Source organism: Bos grunniens, chromosome 15 (genome assembly GCF_055505025.1).
Source record: "Bos grunniens cultivar Pamir isolate PY7600 chromosome 15, Bosgru_T2T1.0, whole genome shotgun sequence".
Classification (NCBI taxonomy): domain Eukaryota; kingdom Metazoa; phylum Chordata; class Mammalia; order Artiodactyla; family Bovidae; genus Bos; species Bos grunniens.
The window spans coordinates 64119826-64143589 of NC_141179.1; the positions used below are offsets into that span (position 1 = coordinate 64119826).

General features: G+C 37.2%; 1 protein-coding gene across 4 annotated transcripts in view; it reads left to right on the forward strand.

The window, feature by feature from the left end:
• QSER1 (glutamine and serine rich 1) overlaps window positions 1-23764 on the forward strand; it is an 80211-nt gene that overhangs the window by 34063 nt on the left and 22384 nt on the right. For 2 of the 4 annotated variants that reach the window (XM_086341045.1, XM_086341049.1), the window contains exons 3-6: window positions 13-174; window positions 3093-6785; window positions 22370-22698; window positions 23497-23613. In XM_086341045.1, coding sequence (XP_086197171.1) covers window positions 13-174; window positions 3093-6785; window positions 22370-22698; window positions 23497-23613 — 4301 coding nt within the window. Of the gene's footprint in view, window positions 1-12; window positions 175-3092; window positions 6786-17191; window positions 17221-22369; window positions 22699-23496; window positions 23614-23764 lie in introns of all 4 variants that reach the window. The other 2 variants (XR_015142230.1, XM_086341048.1) reach the window with 2 other exon arrangements.

Consider the following 23764-nt stretch of genomic DNA (forward strand, 5'->3'; position numbering starts at 1 on the left):
CTTCAAATGTAGGTCTTTCTGGAATATTTGATACTAGTGTGAACAATGCCAGCACTAACACAAAAGAATCTTCAGTGATGAATTTTCTCTCTGCTGTTGAATCCCGAACTGCTCAGGCTGCTTCTTCAGGAACTACTCTTTTACCACAATTCAGGGCCCCATCCTGGCAGACAGGTGATTCTTTGTTTTCAGAATTTTTAAGTCCTATTGAAATACTGCTAAAAATTCACTTTTTATAGTCTTGTCATGATGGTAGTGTGGCTAAGAGTGGTGTTAATTATTGATTTTCCAGTGAACTTTAAAACCTGGAATTTTTCACTATTTTAAAGTGGATAAAATTCAAGAAATTGTTACTAGCAGAAATTCAGTTTTAGCACTCTGTTGACAACTAACAAGTTGAAGAAGGTAGGTAATTGTTAAAAGGTAAATCCTAGATACAAAGTTTTTACCTGGCAATTTAAGTAGTCACTTATTTACTTGAGAGAAGAAAAGATTAAATTTCTTTTCCTTATCCCCCATTTTACCTTTATAGAGGTATAATTGACATATAAACTTGTAAGATATTTACAGTGTACATTGTAGTAATTTGGTACATGTTTGCATTGTGGAAGAATTCCTCCATCTGGTTAATTAACACACCTCTCACTTTACATGTTTATCTTTTTGGGGGAAGTTGGTGAAAGATTAAGTTCTGTTTTAGTGCCTTCAGACTGGATAGGTGGTAGAGTAAAAAGCAACCTTAGAACTGATTTCGTCATGAGTTAGGAAAGTTATCCTTAAGTGAATGGAATAAGTCATTCTTTAATAAAAGCTAGCACAAATTGATGTTATTATATTATGTGCTTTTCTATTTTATTTTTCTTATTTCATTTTTCTGTTACCCCTTGAAATTGTTTGTGTATATTTTTATTTTTTGCAGGATGACAGATTAGTTTTTTTTTTTAAGATTTCATCTTAAAAACTATACTTTTAAGTAATAGCTATTGGAAATATTTTATTATTCTGATGTAGATTCCATTAATACAGCTGTCTTTTCAGTATGTCGGAGAAACTTCTGCTTCTAAAGAAACAATGTGTTAGTATGGCATAAAACAATATTTTTTTTAAAAAATTAAAAAATACAATAGCTTTATTTATTGCTTCTTGGAATAATTTTACATTACATATATTTAGTTAATTCTAAGCATTATTTATTGTTTCAAGAGTAACTAGATGTTTTCTGTCCTTGAGTTGTAATACTCTTGATTGCTGCCTGTCTTCTGGGACCTTAGTTCCTCCATCAGTTAAACCTGGGCCCCAGCAATGAAAGATCGAGTCCAAACTATTGGACCACCAGGGAATTCCCACTTTTTTGACATTTAATGGAAAGACGTGAAAGAAGAATATTTTTGAAAAGGGCCAGAGAACCTTTTCCCCTCTATTTTTTCAAAATGGGGGAAAAAAAAATTTTAATGGAAACTCACTAAAAAAATATGTAAATAGACTTAGAGATTGAACTTACCGTTACAGGGGAAAAGCGTGGCGGCGGTGGGGTGGATAAATTGGGAATTTGGGATTGGCATGGACACACTGCTGTATTTAAAATAGATAACCAGGAAGGACCTACCATACAGTGCAGGGAATGCTGCTCAATATTCTGAAATAACCCAAATGGGAAAAGAATTTGAAAACGAATAGGTACATGTACAACTGAATCACTTTGCTATACTCCTGAAACTAACACAACATTGCTGATCAGTTTTGCTCCAACATAAAAATTTAAGAAATGGAAACAATTAGGGCTTCCCCGGTGGCTTGGTGGTAAAGAATCTGCCTGCCAATGCAGGAGACATGGGTTTGATCCCTGATCTGGGAAGATCCCACATGCCGCAGAGCAAATAAGCCCGAGAGCCACGACTGTTGAGCCTGTGCTTTAGAGCCTGGGAGCCACAACTGCTGAAGCCCAGGAACCCTAGAGCCTGTGCTCCACACCGAGAGGAGCCACCACAATGAGAAGCCCACGCACGGCAACTAGAGAGTAGCCCTTGCTCCCCGCAACTAGAGAAAAGCCCACACAGCAGCGAAGACCCAGCACAGTCAAAAATAAATAAATTAAGAACAAAAAGAAACAATTAAAAGGTATATACAATGAAAAGTGTTAGTTCCTAACATAGTCCTGCTTTTTAGAGAAGAGTTAATAGTGTTTACTCTTTATTGATACCTTTGTGCATCAAAACTTATTTTGTATTTTCGCCTAAGCAGTGTTATAGCAGCAGTATTATTAGGATATGCCATAATTATTTTACCAGTCTCCTGTTGATGGACATTTAGGTCGTTTCTACCTGTTATTCACAATAACTGTCCTGAGTATCTTGTTTGAATCTTTGTGTCCACTTATTTCCATAGGGTAAATTTCCATAGATCTAAATTTCTATAGGAGCTTTTGGACCATAAAAGGTATACATGGTTTTACTTTGGCTGTAAGTGGCTAAACTGCTATCCTGAAATGTTAACAATCTCTTCTTGACAGTACTTCATTAATTTCTGATCAGTTTTTGTATAAGCATGCATCTATTGTTTTTGGAAGTGGTTCATAGGAAATCAAAACTTGAAATGCAAGGATTTTTTAAAAATACATGTATTTTGATGAAAGAAACTTTGCAGTGTTAACCTCACTATTAGTTTTAGATATATTTATTACATTAAATGTAGGGAATTTGGTTTCAGTTTTAATGTTATGAACATTTTAGTTTGTTCATTGGTGTTTTGCATGGGAATGTCAGGGTAAAGTAATCACTAGAGATGATATATATATATTTAGTATTTTCGTAAGTTTCAAATGATTTATCTGACTATATGTATAATCTCATGTTTATATAACAATAATAGAAATGAATTGCTGATACCTTTGTAGTTTTGTTTTTGCCTTATAAAAACTAGCTATTTTGAAATGTATTTTTTAGAATCTGTGCAGAACTAATTTGTCAGAGTTTTCAGTTTTAAAGAGATTTTGGTGGATTAAAGGTTATGTACGTTTTATAAGTCTGTATTATGAGAACAGATAGAAGTGTTTGTGCTATAACTGCATAAGTGTATTTGTTTTCTTTTCACAGGTATGCATTCCTCAGCACCAACTGAGCTGTTTGTTACTGGACCTTTGCCAACCACTGGAACGCTTCCATCCCCTGCCCTCCCTGCTTATCAGCATCCTGCCACCTTCAGCAATAGAAACTTTGCTACCACCTCACCTTTGGTGCTTCAGGATTCAACTTTTAACACTACATCAAATGGAATTTTAAGTTCTCATGATCCTTTGCTTCAAATCAAGACTTCCCAGGGAACTGTTCCAACTGCTTTGACATTTGAGCGCCTGGGCAGTTCTGCGATAAGTAACAGCATACCACCTCAGTCTTCAACGTACCGCTCAGCTCAAGAGTCTGCACCCCATCTTTTACAACCTCAGTTTAGTTTGTTGCCTTCAGCACTTGGTGGAGCCCAGCAAACTCCTCAAGCCTACGGTTCAACTCTCTTTACTAGTTCTACTGCTTCCATTGAAAGAGCTCTTCTCCGAGAATGTAGTGTTATTAAACACCATCAGCGGCCTTCAGGTACCCAGTCTATTCAGGCACAACTGACTGGTTCACAGCATTCCTTACACAGTTATCTATCAAATGCAAGTGGGGTTAATTTTCAGGAAACAAGCAGGCAGTCATCTTTATCCTGTAGCCCAATTGGAGAGTCTACTCAGGTGAGCAATGGAGGATTGCAACAGAAGCCCTCCCAGGTCTCAGTGGAACTTGCTCAGTCCTATTCGTCTGCAATTCCATCGTCAGGGTATCCTACTGCAAAAGTAAAAAGCTGTTCTACAAAACAACCACTAGCATCAACCAAGTCCCCCAAACCTCCAAGTATAATTCCTCCTGTGCAAACACTAAGCTATTCCAAACCTTTACATAACCAGAGTTCTGTAATATCAGGCCAAGCACAAATTTATTCTACAGCGCAGCTACCAAGCCTTTTATCAGTTAGTCAGTCTCAAAACTATGGTTTAGTACAGCCGCATAATGTGCCATCTATTGTTCATTCACAGGTTTATAGGTCCAGCAAAGTTGAGAAGTTGCCATCCTTGTATAAAACATTGACTTTCTCTGGCTCGTCTCAGACTATAACCTCTGAAAATTCAACACTTAATTATTCTTCTAATCAGCAAGAGGTGTTATCTTCGGTTACAAATGAGAATTACCCTGCTCCAACAAGAGATGCATCTTCAGATAGCCAGTCTCAGAGTTACGCATCTGGTCATTCTCAGGGCTTATCACCAGTTAGCCAGACACAGGTTAGTTTTTCATCTCAGTCACAAGTTTTGTCAGTTGTTAGTCCTTCAGAAAGCTATGCTTCAGGTCAGTCCCTCACGTTAACAGCCCCTTCTCTTTCTTACTCTTCTGCCTCTCGGGCTCAGAATGTGCCAGATGCTAGTCCAACTCAAAATTTTATTTCTATGCATTCTTCCCAAAATGCTCAGACCCAAGGGTCATCATCTCCCCAGTCCCAAAAGTTTTTGCCTGCTGTCCAGTCATCATCTTTTGCGACCTCAACTCACTGTCAGACCTTACAGAATAACCTACCTTCCCCTGATCCAAAGTCTTATGCTGAAAGAAAACTTGACTCAAGTGTTTATACGTCTTCAAAACAAGAGGATGATTTTCCAATGCAAGAGTTACAGGTATTACAGCCACAAGTATCTCTTGAGTCATCAACCTCAAGGCTGTCTGATGGGGAAATGAACGTTCCAGAGTCAGCTTATAAGGTATCAAAGGCAGATGACCGATATTCTCAGAGCATAATCAGAAGTAATTCCTGTCTTGAAGATCAGGTGGTTGGTATTGCTCTACAAGGGTCTAAAAAAGAAGAAAACATAGTTGGTTCAATGACACAACTTAACCAACAAATTGGCCAAGTCAATAGTTCTGCAACCCTTGATATTAAGAAGACAACTAATTTAATGCAAACTCCGCAAATACGGTTGAATACTAAAGACCTAAACCAGCAGCATTCTCTTATACAGAAGGTACATGAAGCCAAGGTCCAGGAGCAGCATGATCAAATAATTAATGCCTCATCTCAGATTCAAATTCCAAACAATGCTTTAGGGCATGGCCATCAGGCATCTCTTCCTAATACACAGGTCCTTTTAGATTCTGCCTGTGATCTACAAATTCTTCAGCAGTCAATACTGCAGGCAAGTTTAGGACAAATAAAGACATCTTTACAAGTACAGCGTGTACAAAGTCCTCAACAAATAGTGCATCCTTTCCTTCAAATGGATGGTCATATTATTCGGAGCAATGGTGAACATTCTCAGCAGCAACTCCATCCTCAAAATTCTGAAATTATGAAAATGGACCTTTCTGACTCTTCAAAACCATTACAGCAACATCTGACTACAAAGGGCCATTTTAGTGAAACAACTCAACATGATTCAAAGAATCATTTTGTTTCTCTTGGATCAATATGTTTCCCAGAGGCTATGCTCCTCAGTGATGAGAGAAATATTTTATCAAACGTAGATGATATCTTAGCCGCTACAGCAGCAGCTTGTGGGGTCACACCTTCTGATTTCTCCAAGTCAACTTCAAATGAAACCATTCCTGCTGTTGAAGATGGTGATTCTAAATCTCATTTTCAGCAGTCATTGGATGTCGGGCATGTGACATCAGATTTTAACTCCATAGCAGTTACGGTAGGAAAGCCACCAAATATAAATGATATTTCCTTAAATGGAAATCAAGTTACTGTAAACCTTTCACCAGTACCTACTCTTCAGTCAAAGATGACTCTTGATCAACAACATGTTGAAGTACCTGGTCAAAATAAAGCTTCTAAAGTAACTTCACCAGTGGTCGGACCAGGTCATGAAGTGCAGGAGCAAAGTTCTGGTCCATTCAAGAAACAGTCTGCAACCAGTCATGAACCTGAAGAAGACAGTGAAGTTGCTGTTGATAGTACATTAAATAATAACAGAAATCAAGAATTCGTTTCTAGTAGTAGAAGCATAAGTGGAGAGAGTGCTACATCGGAGAGCGAATTCGCTTTAGGCGGTGATGACAGTGGTGTGTCGGTGAACTCCTCTAGGAATACACTTGCAGTGTTGGCCATGGCCCAGCCTGGGGAGACAGTCAGTGTCAAGATTGAAGAGGAAAACCAAGATTTAATGCATTTTAACCTCCAGAAGAAGAAAACTAAAGGAAAAGGGCACACTAAAGAGGAAGACAACAGTCATCAGAAACAGCTGAAAAGGCCTGCCCAAGGCAAACGCCAGAATCCAAGGGGAACAGATATATATTTGCCGTATACTCCCCCTTCCTCAGAAAGCTGCCATGATGGTTATCAGCATCAAGAAAAAATGAGACAGAAGATCAAAGAAGTAGAGGAAAAACAACCAGAAGTCAAAACTGGATTTATTGCCTCTTTCTTAGATTTTCTGAAATCTGGGCCCAAACAGCAGTTTTCCACTCTTGCTGTGAGAATGCCTAACAGGACTAGGCGACCAGGAACACAGACCGTTCGTACATTTTGTCCCCCACCACTTCCAAAGACTGCAGCTGCGACACCCACTCCTTTAGTGTCTGAGGCTGGGGCTAACAGTCCATCAGAAAAACTTGATAATGAACTTAAAAACTTGGAACATTTATCTTCACTTTCTTCTGATGAAGATGATCCTGGGGTATGCAGTCATGATATTTACAAAAGCAGCTCTACTACCTTAAATACTTCAGACGCTACTTCTGATAAAAAGAAGAAAACAGGTAAAGTTTTAAATTTGAAGTTCATAATTATGGCTTTCTGGTTTTTTTTTTCTGGCTCTGGAACAAGTTTTATGCTTTCTTAGCTTGAAGCAAGTCTACGGTTTCTCAAGACAGAATGCTTAGGCAGATATCTTAGACTTATTTTTTAACGTTCCTTGCCTCTAGGAAAGTTCTGAGTTTTAGCCTGGGTAGTTCTGGGTTTTGTTCAGCTTTGTATCACATGCAGCATAGTTTACATGGTGCACTGTCCAGATTTTTCTAGTCTGAGACATCTTGAAGTGGCTCATGGATATGGGACATTATATTGAGGGCCATGTTGTTATATATAAACTGGCATATTTTCTTTGTATGCTAATTTTACCTAAAAACTTAACGTTTTGCTATTAAATTGGTTATTTTGTGTGCAGCATGCAGATTAATATAATTAAGTCAAAACTTTAAAAATTTCGCACTGGTTTCATACTATATGCCCAGATCCTTAGGTGTGTGTTTCACTTTTCTCTGTAGTTAAGGGAGCATTTTAAGGAACTGTTTTGAGAAGCATTGTCTTATGTAAACAATTGTCAAGCAGTATAGAAGTTATTGTTTTAAAGAACATGCTAAGTAAAAAATCCTCTGTGCCAGGAACTATTAGCAGTATCGTGAGATGTGCTTTGTTATCTTCAATATACAGATGCTATAACAGACTAAATGAATTGTCTGGGCCCATACAATTAGTAAATGGCAGAGTTGGAATCCATATTCAGGTTTAAATCATACTCAGGTTTATCTGGTTCTAACACCTGTAATCCTGCCTACTGCTTTTGTATGAATAGAGAGTTAAACCTTGTTTTGTGATGTACTTTTCAGCTTCTCTACAGATTTGACCACCTTTTTAACTAATAAAGTGATATGAAACAGCCGATATCCCAAATAATCTATTAATGTAAATGTCTGCTAATATATTTGTCAGCAAAAGTTTTAAGTCTGCTAAAACATTTCTGAAGAATTCTCATTTTGTTATACAGGGAAATTAGCATACTGGAAAATTATTGCTAAAGTCAGAACATAACAGATGTGGCTAATCACAGTAAGGTTTTACATTCTTCTCCCTCAATTCAGAATACTTTGCAATTACTGTTATGTTCCCTCTTAATGTTCTTAGAGCAAATCTTTTATAATCTCTGTTATAAAACATGAATCTAGAACTAGTTTTTTCTAGACTACTCTTACTATCTCATTTTTAGTTAAAACCACCACCATCAACCTGATGCTTATTAATAGATCTTTGAAGTTCTCCCTTTATGCGTTGCCTCCTCTTCTGTGAGGACTCATCATCTCTTGCTTGGGCCTATTGCAACAGATTTCTCATTAGAATCCTTCCCACCAGTCTCTGCACCAGTCCATCTTCCATATTGTGATCACATTTATCTTTATAAAAAAGAAGAGTCAGTTCGTTCAGTCACTCAGTCGTGTCCAACTCTTTGCGACTCCATGAATCGCAGCACGCCAGGCATCCCTGTCCATCACAAACTCCCGGAGTTGACTCAGACTCAAGTCCATCGAGTCAGTGATGCCATCTAGCCATCTCATCCTCTGGCGTCCCCTTCTCCTCCTGCCCTCAATCCCTCCCAGCATCAGAGTCTCTTCCAATGAGTCAACTCTTCGCATGAGGTGGCCAAAGTACTGGAGTTTCAGCTTTAGCATCATTCCCTCCAAAGAAATCCCAGGGCTGATCTCCTTCAGAATGGACTGGTTGGATCTCCTTGCAGTCCAAGGGACTCTCAAGAGTCTTCTCCAACACCACAGTTCAAAAGCATCAATTCTTCAGCGCTCAGCTTTCTTCACAGTCCAACTATCACATCCGTACATGACCACAGGAAAAACCATAGCCTTGACTAGACGGACCTTTGTTGGCAAAGGAATGTCTCTGCTTCTGAATATGCTATTTAGGTTGGTCATAACTTTCCTTCCAAGGAGTAAACGTCTTTTAATTTCATGGCTGCAATCACCATCTGCAGTGATTTTGGAGCCCAAAAAAATAAAGTCTGACACTGTTTCCACTGTTTCCCCATCTATTTCCCATGAAGTGATGGGACCGGATGCCATGATCTTCGTTTTCTGAATGTTGAGCTTTAAGCCAACTTTTTCACTCTCCACTTTTACCTTCATCAAGAGGCGTTTTAGTTCCTCTTCACTTTCTCCCATAAGGGTGGTATCATCTGCATATCTGAGGTTATTGATATTTCTCCCGGCAATCTTGATTCCAGCTTGTGTCTCTTCCAGTCCAGCGTTTCTCATGATATACTCTGCATAGAAGTTAAATAAGCAGGGTGACAATATCCAGCCTTGACGTACTCCTTTTCCTATTTGGAACCAGTCTGTTGTTCCATGTCCAGTTCTAACTGTTGCTTACTGACCTGCATACAGATTTCTCAAGAGGCAGGTCAGGTGGTCTGGTATTCCCATCTCTTTCAGAATTTTCCACAGTTTCTTGTGATCCACACAGTCAAAGGCTTTGGCATAGTCAATAAAGCAGAAATAGATGTTTTTCTGGGACTCTCTTGCTTTTTTTAGTGCTCAGTCATGTCCAATTCTTTGCGACTCCATGGACTATAGCCCGCCAGGCTCCTCTGCCCATGGAATTCTTAAATGAGTTATTAATTCTATGCTTTTGAAATACTTCTTGGTGCTCCATGGAAAAAAATTAAAATAATGTGTAAAAATTCTCCCTTTCCACGTTTCACTCTTTGCTCACTCTTGCCACTTCCCCTCTTCTGTGACACATGAGTTTCTCATTGTTCCTTGGACCTGTGAGCGCCTTTCAGAATCAAGTTCCTTTTGAACAGGTTTTTCTCTCCCTGGGTCCTCCTCAGTTTTTTAGTCCAGTAGATACTTTTTGTTCTCCTTGAAGACCCTCTTCAAAATCACTTTGTGAAAGTTAAGTCCTGGCAGAATTAGTGCTCATATCCTCTAAATTCCCACAGGTCTTAAATCTTTCTAAAGGGCAAAAGTTTTAAATTTCAACAAGTTCTGACTTATCCGTTTTTCCTTTTATGCTTTGTGCTTTTTGTATCCTAAGAAACCTTTGCCTAACCCATAGTCACAAAAATTTTCTCTTGATTTCTTCTAGGAATTTTAAAGTTTTGCATTTTGTATTTAGGTCTGCTGCTGCTGCTGCTGCTAAGTCGCTTCAGTCGTGTCTGACTCTGTGCGACCCCATAGACGGCAGCCCGCCAGGCTCCCCTAGGATCCCTTTTATTTGGGGGGATGGTGGTATAAAATGTGAGGTATGGGTTGAAGTTTTGCACATGGACGTCCAGCTTTTCCGACACATTTGTTGAAAAGACAGTCCTTTCTCCATTGATTGCTTTTCACATCTTTGTCAAAAATCAGCTGACCATGTTTGTCTTGTTTTTTAAATTATGTAGGTTTTGGGTCCCTCAGTCATGTCCAACTCTTTGTGACCCCCATGGACTGTACAGTCCATGGAATTCTCCAAGTCAGAATACTGGAATGGGTAGCCTTTCCCTTCTCCAGGGGATCTTCCCAACCCAGGGATTGAACCCACGTCTCCCGTATTGCAGACGGATTCTTTACCAGCTGAGCCAAAGGGAAGCCCACTGACCATATTTGTATGAATCTATTTCTGGACTCTCAATTCTGTCACACTGATCTACATTTTTATACTTTGATCAGTGTGACACTGTCTTAATTGCCATACCACTGTGTGCTTAATCTTTCAGTCCCATGAACTGTAGCCTACCAGGGTCCTCTATCCATGGGGATTCTCCAGGCAAGAATACTGGAGTGGATTGCCATTTCCTTCTACAGAGGATCATCCCAACACAGGGATTGAACTCGCATTGCAGGTGGTTTCTTTACCATCTGAGTTACCGGGAAACCCTTAATCAATTGCCTCATAATTAATTTGGAGAAGGCAATGGCAACCCACTCCAGTACTCTTGCCTGGAGAATCCCATGGACGGAGGAGCCTGGGGGCTGCTGTCTGTGGAGTCACACAGAGTCGGACACAACTGACGTGATTTAGCAGCAGCAGATTATAAAAATTCAGTTAAACTTTATATGTTGATCTTAAATTTGCACAACTGATTTAAATATTTTTTAAATGGGAATTCCTGGGCAGTCCAGATGGTTGGATGGCATCACCGACTCAATGGACATGGGTTTGGGTGGACCGGGAGTTGGTGATGGACAGGGAAGCCTGGCGTGCTGTGCTTAGTTCATGACTGAGAGACTGAACTGAACTGAACCAGTAGTTAAGACTCTGGCTTCCCCTGCAGGGAGGCAGGGAGCACAGGTTCACCCTCTGGTCGAGTAGCCAAGATCCTGCAGTGCAGCCAAAAAAAAAACAAAACCAATAGATTCTTAAAAAATTAGATTCCATAGGGTTGTCTATGGAGAAAATGATGGCAGAAAAAGCATTTAGTTTCATTGATTTTTCTCCTTTGTTGACAGTTTTATTGATTTTTGCTATTTTCATTAATTCCTTTTTCAGTTTGATTTTAGTTTATTATGCTCTATTTTTGTCTATTTTCATATGGCAGAAGCCTAAATTGTTGGTTTGAGACTTTTCTTCTTTTTTAAAAAAGATTTTTTTGATGAGGATCATTTTTAAAGTCTTTAGAATTTGTTACAAAATTGCTTCTGTTTTATGTTTTGGGTTTTTGGCCCTGAGGCATGTGGGATCTCAGCTCCCCAACTAGGTGTCAAACCCACACCTGTTGTATTGGAAGGTGAAGTCTTAACCACTGGACCGCGAGGGATGTCCCCTCTATTTTTTTCTGCTGCTGCTGCTACCGCTAAGTCACTTGAGTCGTGTCTGACTCTCTGCGACCCCATAGACGACAGCCTACCAGGCTCCTCTCTCCATGGGGTTTTCCAGGCAATAGTACTAGAGTAGGTTGCCATTTCCTTCTCCATTCTTTTCTGCTCTAAGCACTTAATGTTGTGAACTTCTCTCTAAGCCCTGCTTAGCTATATCCCACAAATTTTATTTTTATTATTTGCTTTTTTTCTTTCAAGTTTTTCAAATTTCTTTTGGTGCTTTCTTTTTGGTCCATGAGTTATTTAGAATCATATTTCAAATTTTTCAGATAGTTGGGGATTTTCCAGACACCTGTCCTTTATTGATTTCTGCTTTGTATAATTTCAGTTCTTTTAAATCTGTTAAGGTTAGCTTTATTGCCCAAAATATGGCTGATTTTGATTAATGTCCCAGTGTACTTTAAAAGAAAATTGCATTTTGCCGTTTTGTGGATTGTTGTATAAATTTCAGTAAAAGCAAGTTGGTTGTTAGTGTTGTTCAGATTTTTTATCTCATTACTGATTATCTGTTTACTTGGTCTGTCAATTACTGAGAGAGTATTTCCCGTGTTTCCAAATATATTTGTGGACTTGTCTGTTTTGTTTTTCGTTTCTATCAGTTACTGCTTTGTGTATTTTGAGCTCTGTTTTTAGATGTGTACAAATTTAGGATCGTTAAGCCTTAGTGAATTGACCCTTTTATCAGTATATAATATCCTTCTTTATCCTTGGTAATAATCCTTATTCTGAAGTCTGCTTTGTTATTATAGCCACTCTAGGTTTCTTTTGATGGGCTGCATATATCTTTTTCCATTCTTTGACCTATCTGTGGCATTATGTTTAATGTGAGTATTTTGTAGACAGTACATAGTTCAATTTTGTCATTTTTTAAAACGCTAATCTCGTAATCTCTGTCTTTCAATTAGTTTGTTTAGACCATTTACATTTAATATAATTATTAATATAGTTCAATCTTTCATTCTTTGTTTCCTGTTTTCCCTCTTTGTTTTTGTTCCTGTCTCTTTCCTATCTTTAAAAAATTATTTGAACTCTTTACTATTTTAAAATTTATCTCTGGGTTTTTTTTTTTTTGGCTGTATCTTTTCATGTTATGTTTTTAGTGGTTGACATACTGATTACAATCCACTTAGTTAATATTTTTACTACAGAAAATGCCGAAACCTAAAAACCATAGCGCTCTCTTTACCTTTGCTCTTATATATATTTGTCCTGGTGAAAGCCCTGATAGAGAAGTAATTTTTGCTTACAACCATCATACATACTCTAAATAATTTAATAGGAACAAAATAGTCTATTGTATTTACCCAGATATTTATAATTGCTCTTGTACTTCCTTTATTCCTCATACTCCGTGTTTCCCTCTGATATCATTTCCTTTCAGCCCAAAGAAGTATTCCATTTTTAAAACTTTTTCTTTGACTTTCAGTCGTGTAATTATTTCTCTGGATAAGGTTCATCCTGTTTGGAGTTTACTGAGCTTTTTGAATCTGTAAAATGTGTATCTTTTTCCAAATTTGAGAAGTTGGCAGGCATTCTTTTTTGTGCACCAAACTCTCTTTCCTTATTGGACTCCAGTGACATGAAAGTAAAATATTTTTATATTATTCCTCAGGTTCCTGAGTTTCTGTTTATTTTTTTCAATCTTTTCTTCCTCTCTGTTCTTCAGATTTTATCATTTCTATTGGTCTATCTTCAAGTTCTTTGACTTTTTCACCTTCTCAATTCACTACTGAGTCTACCCAGGGAGTATTTTTTATTTCATATATTTTCAAATATTCTTTTCAACTCTAAAATTTGTATTTGGTTTTTTTTTCTAGTTCCAGTTTCTCTGCCGAGAACTTACGTATCTCCATTCATTTCAAAAATATGTTTATCTTACCTCAGGGAGCACAGTTATGATAGCTGTCTTCGAGTCTTTGATAATTTAAACATCTGAGTCACCTTAGAGTGGCATCTGGTCGTTATCTTTCCCCTTTGAAAATTGGTCACATTTTTCTGGTTCTTTATATATTGAGCAATCTTGAATTGTATCCTGCACATTTTGAATACAATACTGTAAGATTCTGGATTTTGTTAAAATCTTCTGGAGAATATTGGTTTGCTTTGTTTTGGCAAGCAGTCAGACCTTAAGTTCTGTCTCACCTTTGAGTGGTGGTCTGATGTTAGTTCAATTTTGAAAGCCTTTGCTCTGCTTCTTTGGATCTGACTCAGCAGTTAGTCTGAAACTTGGATGCATGGTAGACTTTGTTATAGTTTAGGTCTCAAAGACTTGGCTGTACTAGTTTGGGTCTCTTCTGCATATTTGCAGTTTAAGCATGAAGCTAGGATTTGTGTAGGTTCATGTCCAGAATTAGAGGATACCACTCTTCAATTCTCTCTTCTCTGGGAATTTCCCTACATGCCCAACTCCCAGGGTTTCCTTTCCTAGTTATTTGGACTAGAAAGCTGGAATTTTCCTTGGACTTTTTAAAAACTGCCCATGCTTTACTATGATTCTGTGTAACTGGGGCTGCCTCTGGGGCAGTGCAATGAGAGAGGAGGAAAAAAAAGAACAGGTAATTTTCCTACACATTGTCCCTCAGCTTTATTGAGATATAATTGACATACAACATTTTCTACTCTTCATGCCATAGGAGCTCATGGCCCATCCAGGTTCCTCTGGTTCTCCAAAAAGACAGGAGTTTTGTCCAGGTTTACGATGTTGGGTTTACTGCTTCTGTGTTGCAGCTCTGTGACTTTGGTTGCCTTTGGGGCAGGGCTGGGAAAGAGAAAGAGAAGAAAAAAGACATGGCATAGCCTCCACATACTCTCACCTTGCATGGGTCTCCTTTTCCCACTCCTCTGTCCAAAAAGATAGATTTTCTTGGGAGTTTTGTTATCTGTGTCCTATATAGTTCTGCATAGGGGCCATCCTCTAGACCTGCCAGGTGATGAGAGGAAAGAAAATGAGGAAACATCTTTCTCTGTATAAAGATTGTTATTTCAGTTTGAGCTTCCCTTCCCAATCTGCCTGTAGTTACCAACTTTTCATAGTCTTCTGGTAGTTCCGTTTTATGTTTTCTGCAGCGGTTTTAGTTGTAATAAGTAGATCTAATGGACTTATTTGATCTTAGTTGGCACCAGAAACCTTTCATGAATTTTTAAAAATTTATTGTCTTACAAATTACAGTCGTTATTTCTGATCCTCAAACTGTTCTGTAATGGGCCAATAGAAGCCCCTTGAGTGTTTTGATTTTGATTGTGATTACATTGAATTCATAATTAATTTTAAGGGAGAATTGTTATCTTTACTATACTGTCTTCTCATCCACTTATGGAATGTAATGTTGTTCTACTTACTCAGATCTTACGTCTTTTAATATCTTACCATTTTTCCACATAGATAATCTATATTATAGTCTTAATAGTATTTTTTTAGTATTTTAAATACAATTTTCATGATACTGTTCTCTCATTAGTTACTGATAATGTATGGCATTGGTTGATTTTCATGTCTTCAATGCGTTTGGTATTTTTGTTTAAATTTATTTTATCTATTTATTATATTTTTGGTTTTACTGCATCTTTGTTGCTGCGCATGGCTCTCTCTAGTTGCAGTGAGCTGGGGCTGCTCTTAATTGTGGTACGTGGTCTTCTCAGCGTGGTGGCTTCTCCCTGCAAAGCATGGGCTCTAGGCACATGGGCTTCAGTAGTTGTGGCTCGCGGGCTCTAGAGCAGGGACTCAGTAATTGTGGTCCAGGGGCTTAGTTGCCCCATGGCATGTGGAATCTTCCTGCACCAGGGATTCTTTTCTTATCCTGAGAAGTCTTGGCCTTTTTGTTGAATTTTTATTTTGACAGTTTTTCCACCTGATTCTCTTGCATTTTTAAATAGATAATTGTATCTTCTAAAAATAATGGTAGTTTATTTTTCTCTTTCTGTGGGGGTAATTTATCTTATTGGCTCAGGCCTCTGTTGTTTAATGATGGCAAGCATCCCAGCCTTCTCCTTGATATTTAGTAAAATACATAGTGTTGGAAATTATTTGTCAGTTTCTAATGTACTGTACTCTTTAAGAAAATGTCCTTCTCTTTTGAAGTTCTTAAAGTTATTTTTTTTTCCCGTTAACAGTAAGCATTAAATTTTGTCAGATGCTTTTTTGAGTTTCTTCTGAAAAATCTGCCTTCTTTTTTCCCACATTAATCTGTTACTTGATTTCCTAATGCTGAACTTCCTTTTTAAAATTTCTGCCATGAACTCTGCTTGGTCATGGTGAATCACTTTAGTCCATTGTAGGATTTAAGTTGCTAGTATTTTGTTTGGGATCTTTACACCTAGATTCATAAATGGGATTAGTGTATAGTGTTTTGGTTCACTTTTGTTTTCAGGAATTTGCTAACCTTATAAATTAAATTAGGAAAGCTTTTATATTTGTTTAAATTTGAAAAAGTTTGCTATATATAACTGGGATTTGGTGGAACTTTCTAAGAATACATCTGGGACTTAACAGTTTTTTCCTGATAGTTTGATCTATCTGGGTCAGTTTATTTATTTATTTTCTAGTAAAATGATTTCTCTAATTTAGATTTTAAAATTTGTTGTTATAAAATTGTACATAGTGTTTCCTCAAAAGTTTTCAGTCTCCTCTGTTCTGCAGTTTATGTTCTCTTTCTTGTTTTGATTATTATTTGAGTCTTTTTCCTTATCAATCTGTGGAACAATTGCCTATTTAATGGTTCTTTTTAAAGAACCAGAGTACTTTTTTTTTTTTTTTTTTGCTCCTATCACTTTTTACTCACTTTTTCTTAATTTCTGCTTTTATCAGTTCTTTTTCCTCCTATTCCCTGGGTTGAATAATCTCTCATTGGCCAGTGTATTTTTTTGTTGCTTTCTAATGAATGGAATTGAAGTTGTAAGTTCCCCCAGCCCGCCACCACACTGTGGCTTTATTCCTCTGGCTTCTTTGTTATGTTTCTCACTCTCCTTTCTAAACAGTTGGTCATTTTAGTTTTGATTTCCTTTTTAACCCAATAATTATTAAGAATAGTGGATTTTTACCTGTTTCCTAGTAGGTTTTTGGAGTTTTTGTTGTTTTTATTCCTTTATTACTATTAATAATTTATAGCCCTGCTGATAGTCCTTTATTATTAATTCATGGCCCTGTTCTATTGTGGTCAAAGGAATATGGCTTAGGTAATGCCTACCTTTTGAAATTTATAGAAATTTTGTTAGTAGCTTGCTAAATGTCAATTTTTATAAATGTCCCCTGAGTATCAAGTGCTAATAGATTTTATTGGTAATATTGTTCAAAGCCTTTATATCTTTATTTTTTGTTTAATATAATAAATGACATTAGGTTATTTAAGAAAAATGTATATATATGTTGCAGGTATAATAAATGATAGATCTGGAATTTGCCTTAAACTATCCCAGCAGGTATAATAGGGGTGACAGAAAAATAAAAGAAGTATATCAAAATGTTTATGATTGTTACAGTTGGGTTATGGTATATGAGGGTTTGTATTCTCTAATTTTATGTATGTTTGAACTTTTTAATAAAATTTTTTTTTTAAATCCTCCCTATACTTATTTGTTTTTAGATTGCTTGATCTGTTGATTCCTGAAAAAGGTGTGTTAAAATATCCAACTATGTTTTATTGCTTTTCTAATACTGTTCCCTTGATGTTTTAAACCCATATAATTGGGTGCATAAAATTTTACTACAGTTATATTTCCTTTTATCATAATAAAATCTTTTTCACATTTCCCATTTCTGTTTTTAATATTGCTATAGTAATCTTATTGTTAGCATTTTTAGTGTATTTTCTATATCTCTGTTCTTTCAGAACATTTTTTCTTCAGAGATATAACTTACGTGTGTGTGAGTGTGCATGCTCAAGTCACTCAGTCATGTCCGACTCTGCAGCCCCATGGACCAAAGCCCCCCAGGCTCTTCTGTCCTTGGGATTCTCCAGGCAAGAATCCTGGAGTGGGTTGCCATTTCCTTCTCCAGGGGTTCTGCTGGACCCAGGGACTGAACCCGGGTCTCCTTCATCGCAGGCAGATTCTTTACCACTTGAGCTGCCAGGGAAGCCCCTCATAACTCGTGTATGAAAATACAGTACATATAAGGAAAACACACACAAAAGTTTCATAAATTTGAAAATGTAGATATTAAGACATATTCCGTAACCACAATGCAGTAATTTCACAAAAGAAAAGTGGAAAGAAAAAAAGGACAAAAAGATTAAAAAGTAGGTTTTTCTTCCTAAAAGTTCTAAATAACTTCTGATAACTTCTGAATAACTCATAGGTTTAAAAGGAAATTAAAACTGAAATGACAAACCTCTTAGAACAGTGGGGCATTATATTTTGAAACCAGTGGAATGTGCCAAAAGTGAGTGAGGCAAAGAAGAAAGTTTACTGTGTTAAATGCTACTCATTGGAAAGTAAGAAAGTTCAAAAATAGAGTATTAAAGTAGATCCAGGTCATAATCTATAGAACTAAACACTGTCTGACTTGGATGGTAATCACTTCCATGCTTTTCTAATTTTACCACACGTGTCTGTATTTTCTTTGGCTCATTTTAAAACTTCTCATAAAGGACATTATATAGTATTGATAAGTTTTTCCTTTCACTAATTTGGAAGCTATTCTTTCTATAAAATATTTTCCTAACTTTTTTATTATGGAAATTTCAAACACAAAGTTATAAAGACTGATATAATTAAACATGTTTATGCATCATTCAGTTTCAATAATCAACAACACATGGTCAGTCTTCATTCTTACCCCCTGATGACTGTGATGAAATATTTCTGTTCTTTTCCTGATTATAATAGGGATTACAGTATGCATTTTCACCTCCTCGAAATCTGTTAGTATCTTATTTTTCTCCTGAACAGCATAAAGACTCTGAGCACTAAAACTCCATTTTATGCTCTCACTTTGCCCCACTCTTTTTATTGGTAGATAACCATGTATTTTAATGTTGTTGTTGTTGTTTTTTCCATTTTGGCCATGACACAGCTTGTTATCTCGACCAGGTATTGAATTCAGGCCCATAGCAGTAGAAGAGAGGAGTCCTAACCACTGGAGTGCCAGGGAATTCCCCTGTGTATTTTAATTCTATCCTGTTTTCTAATTAATACTCAGTAAGAAATAGTTTTTAAAATAGTCAATGATTATTTAGTTTTATTTATACATTTACCCTGGTAGCTCAGCTGGTAAAGAATCTGCCTGCAATGCAGGAGACCTGGGTTCAATCCCCAGGTCGGGAAGATCTCCTGGAGGAGAGCTTGGCAACCTACTGCAGTATTCTTGCCTGGAGAGTCCCCATGGACAGAGGAGTCTGGCAGGCTGCAGTCCATGGGGTCACACAGTGGGACATGACTGAGCGACTAAGCACACACACGTGTACCTTATTGCCCTCCGTTCTTTCCTGCACCTCGTGTCTTCTCTTTGGGATGACTTTGCTTATGACTAAAGCATGTCCATTACAGTTTCCTTTTCTGAGAGTCTGCTGGTGGCAGTATCTCTGTTTTTGTTAGATAGCTATGTGATTTGTTTTGCCATGTAACTTAGAAACAGTATATTTTTAAAATTCAGTGACATTGGTATAGTAAAATCTCCTTTATTCCTTAATTTATCTATTATTTATAACAACAGTGTTTCCCAGTTTTTATATCAATAAAATGGAGGATAAAAATAAAATTGGTTATGAAACCCATGTCAATATGTAATATTCACCCATGAATTCATAAACTAATAATTTTTAAATCCCACATCCACTCAAAAGATGCATTCTTTTTACGTTTACATTTGTTTTATATATTACACTGGAAAAACATTACTTTGAATCTACTGTACAAGCATTATAATGTTAGAAGTGTTTAATATAGAGAACCTTCTGGTCACAAGGCATAAAAATTTTTTTTTTCCATTTATGTACATTTTTGATGGGCTTCCCTCAACATGACTATGTGTTGAAATAATACTTTGGATATATTGGATTACATTTTTGAAGAAGAAAGCATGATACATAGTTACAGTAACATAAAAATATATTAGAACAGGGGACTTACCGGGTGGTCCAGTGGTAAAGAAACCACAGTTTCCTTTAAACGCAGGGGACAGGGGTTCTATCCCTGGTTGGGGAACCAAATCCTACGTGCCTTGGAGAACCTAAGCCTGCTTGCCACAACTGTAGAGTCCTGTGTGCCACCCTTAACATTTTGAGAAGGGGCCAAACTGTTTTCCGAGGTGGCTATACCATTTTACATTCCCTCCATCAAGGTACAAGGGTTCTAGTTTCTCTCCATGTCTGCTAGTATGTGTTTTCTGTATTTTTAGAGCCATCCTAGTAGGTTAGACTGCGAGACTGCAGTTATCTGCTGAAGTTGCATTGATCTAATGCAACTGACTTACAGTGTTGGGTGGCCTTTCGTGTGCTTATTGACAATTTATATATCTTTGGATAAACAGGTCTCACTCACTTTTTAAATTGGGTTATTTGTCTTTCTTTTTGAGATTTAAGAGTTCTTTATATATTCTGGATACTAATATCTGGCAGATGTATGATTTGTAAACAGTGTTTCCCATTCTGTAGGTTATCTATCCAGTTTTGTGATGGCATCAGCTGTAGTACAAGTTTTCAATTTTGGTCAAGTCCAACTTATTCTTTCTTTTGTTACTTGTAAGGTCATGAAGCTAAGAGGTTTATAATTTTAGCTTTCACATTTATGACTATAATCTACTTTCAGTGAATTTTTGTATATGGTATGAGGTAGACATCCGGCTTTATTCTTTATTCCTATCCAGTTGTCCCAGTACCATTTGTCAAAAGGCCTTTTCATGCTTCCCCCATGGAATGGTTTTGGCACCCTTGTTCACTGTAAATATAGAGTTTACTTCTGGAGTTTAATTCTAGTCTTTTGATCTGCATGTCTATCCTTTGCTACTATCACACTGCCTTAATTACTAAAGGAGCAATTAAGTTTTGAAATTCAATTACTGTGGTATGATTTGGAATTTCTGAAATGTGAGTCCTCCAAATTTATTCTTCGTTTGCAGGATTATTTTGACTGTTCTGACTCTCTTGCTTTTCCATACGAATTTTAGGAGTAGTTTGTTAGTTTCTGCAAAAAAAAAAAAAAAAAAATCAGCTAGGATTTTCATAGGGATTTTTGTGCTGATTTTTTTTTTATTTTGGTCATGCTGCACAGTATGGGGGATCTTAGTTTCCTGACCAGGGATCAAACCTGTATCCCTTGCAGTAGAAGCCTGGTATCTTAACACTGGGCCACCAGGGAAGTCTCTGATTAGCTGTTAAACCAAGCATGCATTCCTGTGATAAAACTCACTTGGTCATGATGTATACTGGAGCGGGTTGCCATTTCCTTCTCCAGGGATCTTGCTGATGCGGGGGTTGAACCCATGTCTCCTACATTTTCTGCTTGGCAGGCGGATTCTTTACCATTGAGCCACCTGGGAAGCCCAAATACTTCTTTTGTATGTTGAAATATATTTGTTCATATTTTGCTAGAGATTTTTGTGTTCGTATTCATAAGGGATAGTGGTCTATAGTTTTTTCATGATGTTTTTGTCTAGTTTAAGTATTGGAATAATACTGGCCTTGAATGAGTTGGGAAGTATTTCCTCTTATCTCTTGGAGTTTATGATGGATTGGTATTAATTCTTAACTGTTGATAGAACCCACCTTTGTACCCATTTTGACCTGTGCTTAGCTTCGTGGGATGTTTTTAATTTCTTTTATTGTTTTGTTGTTGGTCTATTCAGATGTTCTCTTTCTTCTTGAGTTCTTTTGATAGTTTGTGTCTTTCTAGGAATTTGTCCCGTTCACCTCAGTTATTTGTTAGCATACAGTTTTCCATATTACTTTATGATCCTTCTCATTTAGCTTTCAGTGCTCTTTCAAAGTATTTGAGGGGTGTTGTTTTGTTTCCCACATTCCATTGGCTTTTCTTCTTCTAGGCCTTCACAGCTTTGGCTGACCCTTGTCTTACATCGCTTTTTTGTCTCTGTTCTTTTAGAAATATTTTTGTGCTACTTAAAAGGAACTAGGTGCAAGTTTAGGTTGATGGAGGTTCTCTGTCTAATTGTCATCCAGATGTTAAGAAGTTAATAAATGCTCTTTTTTTTATTTTGATTTTTTAATTGGTGGATAATTGCTATACAGGGTTGTATTGGTTTCTGCATACAGCATTCTGCATACTGTTGAATCAGTCACACACACACACACACACACACACACACACATATATATGTATGTATATGTATATTCATATATCCTCTTCCTCTTGAGCCTTCCTCCATCCTCCCACGTCCTGCCTCTAGGCTGTGGCCCGGTGCAGGCTGGGCTCCCTGTGCCACACGGCAGTGGCCCACTGCTCGTCTGTGTCACACACGGTGGTGCATGTATGTCAGTGCTGCTTTCTCAGCCCATCCGCTCTCTCCTTCCCCCGCTGTGGCCGGGTGCCAGGCTGGCTCCTGTGCCACACGGCAGCGGCCCACTGGTCGCCTGTGTCACACATGGTGTGTATGTATGTCAGTGCTGCTTTCTCAGTCCATCCCGGCCTCTCGTTCCCCCGCTGTGTCCACAAGTCCGTTCTCTGCGTCTAACAAGCATTCTTTAATTTCATTGTTTCAAACAGTTTGATGGCAAAAATAATAGTCTCTTTGTAAAATGTGCAGATTTTACTCAAAGCAAATAAATGTTTAATATTTTGTATTGCTAATTTGCATTTGCTTGATCTAGTTTCAGAAGCCACACAGGTGGCGACTGCTAGCACAACTGCCATTGCTCCTGGTACTGCCGCTCCTTCCTCCACCGCTGTGGGTGCAGTTAAGCAAGAAACTCTGTACTCCACTCCATCTGCAGTAAAGACCCCAGAAAACATAAACTCTTCAGAGCCCCCAAAGTCCATCGAACTTGACAGTCTTCCTTCAGACCAGTTTGCCAAAGGACAGGACACTGTTGCCATAGAAGGTTTTACAGATGAGGAAGACCCAGAAAGTGGAGGAGAAGGCCAGTACAGAGAGCGTGATGAGTTTGTGGTAAAGATAGAAGACATAGAGACTTTTAAGGTAATGTGAATGTTCCCAGGTCTAAAGGTCATAGTTTAGGGGGTCCTTGCATCTAGTTTAAGTTGTGAAGAATTATGAAGTTTGGAGAAAATGGTTATTTATGTAATTTAAAAATTTAAAGAAAATAATAGGAATATAATGTGAAAGTAGCATTAGACTATTTTTTTGTAATTCCAAATTGTAGAATATTACAATCTCGTGTAAGAAATTTTAGCAGTATTAAGAACACTTATTTTGGAGGTTTTGTTTGCTTGTTTTTTTTTAAATTTTAAATTTATTAAATTTTTTAATAGAAGGATAATTGCTTTACAGAATAGTGTTGGTTTCTGCCAAACATCAACATGAATAAGCCATGTTTGCCTGCTTTAATTTTATTTTTTAATTGCAGTGGAGAGAAATGGCATTAAAAAATACAATGAAGAACATAACATTTAAATTATCCATATTCCTTCCATTCGCAATTGTCTGTTGTTAGTATTAGCATATTTATTTCTGGTGGTTTTGAATATGTATGTACTGTATGTAATAAAATTGCAGAAACAATGTATCATTAGTGGGAAACTTTCCAATAGCTATAGAAAATGGTAGTGGGCTACTTTGTATATTTGTACTCCCTGTTTCTGGAAGAATTTAAGCAGAGACTGAATAGCTGACGTATAAGAATTACTGCGAAAGTTCAGCTAGGTAAAAGATAAAAGGTTGAACTAGGGAGTTCTTTAAGATTCCTTTCAGCTCTCAGAGTCTATAAATCTAGAATATAATGCTAGTTTTTATAAATGTCGTTAATTCTTCTTACAGGAGGCTTTAAAAACAGGAAAAGAACCCCCAGCTATTTGGAAAGTACAAAAAGCTTTATTACAGAAGTTTGTTCCTGAAATTCGAGATGGGCAAAGAGAATTTGCTGCTACAAATAGTGTAAGTAAAATGCTTGTTTACGTTAAGCTTCCTATTTTTTGACAGTGATCTTGGGTAAAATACAGAATGATACAAATTTAAATGTATTGTTTAATGTATTTATATTGAGCATCTATGATATATTAATAAGTAGCATAAAATTTTAACTATA